This window comes from Lactuca sativa, chromosome 8 (genome assembly GCF_002870075.4).
Source record: "Lactuca sativa cultivar Salinas chromosome 8, Lsat_Salinas_v11, whole genome shotgun sequence".
Lineage (NCBI taxonomy): Eukaryota > Viridiplantae > Streptophyta > Magnoliopsida > Asterales > Asteraceae > Lactuca > Lactuca sativa.
In genome coordinates, this window is record NC_056630.2 from 136,762,857 (window position 1) to 136,770,253 (window position 7,397).

Below are 7,397 nucleotides of genomic sequence, written 5' to 3' on the forward strand. Positions count from 1 at the left end.
AGCAAATTCTTCGCACTTATAAATGTTAAAAAAATTGGTACACGAAACACAAAACTCTTAAATATATTATATTGATCCTGCGATACAAGCAACTTTTTCTTCTCCAAAATTGAGCTTAGGAGATTCGTGTTGTTAAAAAACAATATACTTTGTTTCGTATCAAAGTAAATAAATTACCGATCATGAGCTGTGTAAATTTAATTGGTAAAATTAAGGAAGTGGGGATTTGCTCACACTTCTGGTAGTATATAAATCAAGTCCCCACATCGGTTAGACCATACATGCACACAAATGGAGAGAGTTCATAAATCCTTTCTTCTCAGTCTAGCAATCTTTCTGATCGTGTTCCACAGTATAACAACTACAACACAAAGTGCGAGGGAACTTGTGGAAAAGAATGAGGCGCATGATGAGCACAACAGGGTAGTCGTTAAAGACCAAGAAGAGAGAGTTGTGATCACAGGAGGACATGACGATGGAAAAGATGGAGGAAATGGACGCAGATATGGTAGCAATTCAGGAGGTGGAGGTGGAGGAGGTGGTGGGGGCGGTAGTAGTGGTGGTGGCGGCGGCGGCGGTGGAGGTGGTGGTGGTGGTGATAGTGGAGGTGGCGGTGGTGGCGGTGGCGGTGGTTCTGGAGATGGAGGAGATGATGGACATGGAAAAGATCATGGTGATGACGGTCAAGATCATGGTGGAGATGGTGGAGGATATGATGGCGATCATGGAAGTGAAGGAGGTGATGGACATGGAAAAGGTGGTGGACATGACGAAGGGGACGGTGGACATGGAAAAGATCACGGTGGAGATGGAGGATACGATGGTGGTCATGGAAGTGAAGGAGGGGATGGACATGGAAAAGGTGGCGGATATGATGGAGGGGACAGTGGACATGGGAAAGATCACGGTGGAGATGGTGGAGGATACGATGGTGGTCATGGAAGTGGAGGAGACAGTGGGCAAGGCAAAGATCATGGTGGTGACGGTGGTGGATACGATGGCGGTCATGGAAGTGGAGGAGACGGCGGGCAAGGCAAAGATCATGGTGGTGACAGTGGAGGATATGATGGCGGTCATGGAGGTGGAGGGGACAGTGGGCATGGCAAAGATCATGATGGAGGAGATGGGGGCGGATACAATGACGGCCATGGCGGTGGAGGCGGATATGATGGTGGTCATGGAGATGGAGGGGACAGTGGACATGGAAAAGATGGTGGTGGCGGATACGGTGGAGACGGAGGAGGTTATGATGGTAAACCATACCCATATCCATACAACGGCGGTTATTGGCCAGGCGGCGGTTATTGGCCTGGCGGTGGGTATTGGCCAGGGATTGGTGGCTCTCCGTTTAACTATGGTTGGGGTTGGTGGAGGCGTGGACCTTGGTGGAACAACAGGAACGGTGGCTACGGTTTCAAGCAAGAGAAACCAGGCAAGTAGACAAGTCAATGCCAAGAAGGGAATTATCATGAACTACATTCATGTCATCTTATACCATGTATTACTTTTAATTAAAATAAATAAATAATTCTTATCACGATGTCAATAAATCTATAAAACACACAGACACATCTTTGGGTCTTAGCCGAGCCAATCTAATATCCTTTATATGCAACGTGGCATGTTGGGCTGGTATATTTTTGGGTAAGGCCTAACACAATCAAGAAAGAGCTTGTTTGATATATATATATATATATATATATATATATATATATATATATATATATATATATATATATATATATATATATATATATATATATATATATATATATATCACAAAGCAAACCACATCTTGACCTGGATAATTGAATTCATTGATCAAAAAGTAAAGTAAAACATTATAACATAATCCAAAAAAAACGTATAAAGTATACTCGAATGTCCATTCGATTAGATTTTCAAAGTATGATCGCCACTGAGGGCTAGTTACCAAAAAAGATGGAGACGAAAAGTCACGATGGAGACGACGGCGGCGGTTGGATGCAATATCGCCGGAAAAACGTCAACATGGAGAAGATTATCACATCGTTCTATGTTTCCAACCTGAGTAATGACACTACTCTTGACATGCTGGAAGAAGCATTCCGAGGATTTGGTCGTCTAGCAGACATCTATATACCGGGAAGAAAAGACAAAGCTGGATCGTACTTTGCCTTCGTTAAATATAGAGGTGTTAAGAATCCGGAGGAGCTGGCTAAATCCCTTAATGGAGTAAAATGTGGTCGTTGTGTAACGCAGGTGAACGTCTCAAAATATGACAAGAAGGGCATACGATACAATCCGGCACCGCAAAGGAGAACAACCCACCAAAAGGAGAAGATTCATCACAAGACTAGAAGTAACACTTGGGATGGAAGGTCCTTCGCTGACGTTGTCACAGGAAAGGATTCAACTATTCTAAACATCCCCAAACCTCCGGAGACACCGAAAGTCAAACTGAGTAGGGTTGCAGTAATGGATTCCTGTGAGCACCTAGTACTCGTCGGTGAGGCTATCTCCCTACAACATCTCATAGATCTCCCAAAACTGATACACGCAGACGGGGAAGTACCATGTGAATTGTTCTATGCTGGAGGTCTGAAGGTGGTTTTGAAGTTCGTTTCCCGCCATGGTGCAGAAAACTACTTCAAGGCTGACTATGAATGGAAGAAATGGTTCAAGTGGATAAAGTGTGGCATCAATGCAGAACTAAATGAAGAGAGACTTGCTTGGGTCACTCTCTATGGTATTCCTCTGCATCTCATATCAGACGACAATGTCATTGCAATAGCTAACCAGTTGGGGAAGGTTGTGGAGGTTGATGGTCAGAACTGGCGTTGTACTGACCTATCAGTATCATTTGCACGCATCTTAACCAGGGATCGGAAACTAATAAACACGGTGGTTAACTGCGAGTTCAATGGAAAATTATACAAAGTTGGAGTAGTTGAAAGAAATGAGATCTTGGATCCGATCTCTAGTTACTTTGAAAAAGTGTTCAATCAGACGGACAATGACAATCATTTAAAGGAAGATACTGTTAGCGACAATGGAGATAATGATGATGGAGGCGCTGACTTATCGGAGACAGATGATGATGGAGTATCAGAAACTATGCTCAATATCGTTGAGGAAGGTGAGATTGTTGAACAAGTCGGAGATCGAAATTCGTCGCCGCCGATTGACGGTCCGGCGAGATGCAATAGCATGATATCCCCAGAAGTCGAAAAGTCTCATTGGAATTCGGAGGCACTAAATTCCTCTTTTCCCGTTGGCATGACGGCGACTGTTCCAATTCCTTTCAGGGAGACCGCTGATGAATCGTTGACTAACATTTCAGCTAGCCCAGCATGCAGGCCCAACTCTGTCCCAATAAACACCAATTTACAACCCATTTTGGTGAGCCCACCTTTAACCGCTCCATGCGCCTACGGAGACAACCATGATCCAGTCAAAGCTCCCCCTTTTAACACAGAAGATCCTCTATCTAAGAAAAGAAAACGCAGAAGCTTGTCGCCAGACATATCCAGGCATAGCCATATTCCCCTTCGCCTCGATAAGGAGTTGGATCTGAACGTCTCTGTCTCGAATCTGTGTTCAGATTCAGCGATCGATGATTGTTCTTCATCGTCAAATGAAATCCGCTTCATCTCTAGTATCGGTAAGAACGTGGGCTTTCAAATGGGGGCTGAGAATAGCGACCGGTTAGTCAAAATCCTCAACAACGAAGCTCAAGGTGAAGGTGCAAATGTTAATTCCAGATGAATATTATGAGCCTAAATATCAGGGGTATGGGTGATTCCAATAAAGTAGTATGGATCAATAAAATTAAAAATGCTCATAAGATCGACTTCATTGGTCTCCAAGAAACTCGTGTGGCGGATGTAAATCTCATTGATCTGGCTGGTTGCTGGGGCTCTGCACACTATGAAGTGGAAGCAGTTAATCCAACAGGAAGATCTGGTGGTTTGATTTGTATTTGGGACCCTTGTATCTTTACAAAAATCAGTTCAACAAGCTCTCGTTATTACATTATGATTACTGGACATTGGAAAGGCCTACAAGGGATCACTTCGTTGGTGAATGTGTATGCCCCACAAGAAATTACTGCAAAAAGGGATCTCTGGTCAGAATTAATCACCTTGAAAACCTCTTCTAGTGGAAATTGGGTGTTCTTTGGGGACTTTAACGCAGTCAGATCACCGGAAGACAGAATGAATTCTCATTTCTGCCATCGTTCTGCCAAAGATTTTAACGATTTTATTAGTGATGCTGATTTGCATGAATTTCGTATGGGAGGCAGAAAATTTACGTTCTACAGGGAGGAAGGACATAAGTTTAGCAAAATCGACAGATTTCTCGTATGCCCCAACTTCATTAATCAACAACCTCTCTCTACTGTCATTGCCCTTCCCCGCGAGCACTCAGACCACTCACCCTTAATCTTAAGCAACTCCAATGCAGACTTTGGCCCTCGTCCGTTTCGTTTCTTTAATTCCTGGATGAACAGGCCTTCCTTTAACGAAGTCTTTGATGTGGCATGGCAATCTTTCAAGGGATTTGGCTCAGCTGACAGATTTCTCCTTTCCAGGTTGAAACATGTTAAAAAAGTGCTATGTGTTTGGGGGAATTCGGAATATCAAAAGGAGAAAGGTGTTATCAAAGAGCTGAGATTAAATGTAGAAAGGCTGGAGAAGGCAGCAGAGTTAAGACCGCTTAGCCAGCAAGAAAGGACTCTGTGGAAGGAAGACAAAGTTAACATTCTTGAACTTGAAAAAATTGCCAATCTTGATATACGACAAAAAGCCAAGGCCAAATGGATATGCAATGGGGATGAGAACACAAAATACTTCCATGGAATCATTAAAAGCAAGTGTAGAAGAAACAGATTGCATGGCTTGATGATTGATAATATATGGGTGGCTGATCCCAAAGCTATCAAGATGGAAGTCCATAAGTTCTTTGCTGAAAAATTTCACGAGTCTTGGTCTAACCGACCAAAATTCATAAGCCCCAACTTCGCCCAACTATCTCAAGATCAAAAAATGTTCTTGGAGACATGTTTCTCACCTGATGAAGTAAAATCAGCAGTTTGGTGCTGCGGGGCAGAAAATGCACCAGGTCCTGATGGCTTCACGTTTAAACTCATCAAATCCAAATAGGACCTGATGAAGGATGATGTTTTTGATTTTGTTAAACAATTTGAGAAGTCTGGTTACATTGCCCCGGGCTGCAATTCCTCATTTATTACTCTAATTCCAAAAACATCCGATCCGTTAAACCTAGGGGATTACAGACCCATCAGCCTCATTGGTTGCATGTATAAGATCATAGCGAAGTTACTTGCGAACAGGCTTAAGCAGGTTTTAGGTTCGGTTGTGGATGAGGTGCAGTCGGCCTACATTGAAGGAAGGAATATTCTCGACGGTCCGTTAATAATGAATGAGGTGCTTTCCTGGGCAAAAAGGAGTAACAAGAAGATTTTCATGTTCAAGGTCGACTTCGAAAAGGCCTTTGACTCTGTTAATTGGAACTACCTTGACTCTATCATGGAACAATTGAACTTTGGTGGTAAATGGAGATGGTGGATTAGGGGATGTCTCTCCTCCTCTCGCACCTCGGTGCTAGTAAACGGGTCACCCACTGAAGAATTTGTCATAACAAAAGGTGTCCGACAAGGCGACCCACTCTCCCCCTTCCTATTTATAATAGCGATGGAAGGTTTGAACCAAGCTATCAATAAGGCTAGAGAGCTTGGTTTGTTAACTGGTATCGGGTTACCTGGAATGGGACCAACTCTTTCCCATATGTTCTATGCAGATGATGCAATTTTCGTGGGCGAATGGGACCGATCAAGTATAAAGAATCTCTCTGCGCTATTAAAATGCTTTCACATATCATCCGGTCTTAAGGTAAATTTCTTCAAATCCCGTCTTTTTGGTGTCGGAATTCTGCCTTCTGAACTTCAATCAATGGCCAATATATTGGGGTGTGCGACCGGTACCTTCTCCTTCAATCATCTTGGGATACCTGTAGGGGCAAATATGGGTTTAATTAAACATTGGCAGCCAATCTTGGACAAATTCAAGTCCAGATTATCTGACTGGAAAGCCAAAACGCTGTCATTTGGCGGTCGTTTAACCCTCATTAAATCAGTCCTGAATAGTCTTCCATCATATTATTTGTCATTATTCAAGGCACCACAGGGTATTATTGATCAATTGGAAAAAATTAGGCGCAACTTCATGTGGGGAGGTGGAGAGTTGAAGCGAAAAATTCATTGGATCGACTGGTCAAAGGTCATTGCCCCCATTGCTGATGGCGGTCTTGACATCTCCACTCTAAAAGCACAAAATCTAGCCTTGTTGATTAAATGGTGGTGGAGACTAATGAATAAAAACAATACTCTCTGGAAGCGCGTAATAGTGAGCATTCATAATCTTAGCAAAAAGCCAGCCACATATATTGCTAGGAAAACGTCTTCTGGAGTTTGGAACAATATTCAGAAAGCCATTAATGCCCTTGAGTCTCTCCACATTGACTATCATGATTACTTCAATCTAATACCAAACGGGAATGTTAAAATTCTGTTTTGGAAGGACTCCTGGTGTGGAAAATCCCCATTCCAAGTCAAATATCCTCATTTATATAAACTTGAAAAAGTTAAATGTTGCCTTCTATCTAATCGTTTAACAGAAGCTGGTTTTACTTGGGACTGGAGGCATGAACCATCCTCGGGTGTCGAACTACACGAATTACTAGGTCTATACCGTGACATAGGAGACATGGTAGTGACTAATACTTCTCGTTCCTATGGTTTCAGTTTCTCCCTCACTTCCGATGGTGAGTACAAGGTGGGTGACATGAGGCGCATGATAGACTCAAAATTGACATCATACAAAGGCTCTGTTATCTGTTGGTCAAAGCTTATTCCTCTCAAAGTCCGATGCTTCGTTTGGAGAGCTACGTTTGGATGTATTCCAGTGGCGGATTCATTAAATAAAAGGGGTGTTCAAACTCAATCCCAACATTGTCCGATGTGCGGTAATGAACGGGAAACGGCAACTCATCTTCTTCTTGACTGTGAATTTGCTCAGGAGGCTCACAAATGGATCTTTAAATGGTGTGGTTTTCAACCTAGAAGATTTAATAGCATGTTGGACTTTCTCGATTCGATGGCTTCCGGAGGAAATAGGTGTAAAAGAAGGTTGATTGGTAGTATGATCCTATACTGCACCATTTGGTCTATCTGGTTAGCCAGAAATGACAGGGTGTTCAAAAACTCTTTTATTGCCTCTACGAACGTGGCGGATTCCATTATCCTCATATCCTATAATTGGTATAGGTACAGGAGCTCTTTGGGTTATGGAAGTTGGGCAGAATGGTGTTGTTCACCTTTTGAACATTTCTTGTAA

The 7,397-nt window shown here is 42.8% G+C and overlaps 2 protein-coding genes across 2 annotated transcripts; both read left to right on the forward strand.

The window, feature by feature from the left end:
• The first annotated feature begins 291 nt into the window (after nucleotides 1-291).
• Nucleotides 292-1,440, forward strand: LOC128127841 (glycine-rich cell wall structural protein 1.0-like). Its single transcript, XM_052766552.1, has 2 exons — nucleotides 292-538; nucleotides 641-1,440. Exons 1-2 carry the CDS (start codon nucleotides 292-294, stop codon nucleotides 1,438-1,440), a joined length of 1,047 nt encoding a protein of 348 aa, XP_052622512.1.
• Nucleotides 1,441-5,150: 3,710 nt separating this feature from the next.
• LOC128127842 (uncharacterized) lies at nucleotides 5,151-7,397 on the forward strand. Its single transcript, XM_052766553.1, has one exon. It carries the CDS (start codon nucleotides 5,151-5,153, stop codon nucleotides 7,395-7,397), a length of 2,247 nt encoding a protein of 748 aa, XP_052622513.1.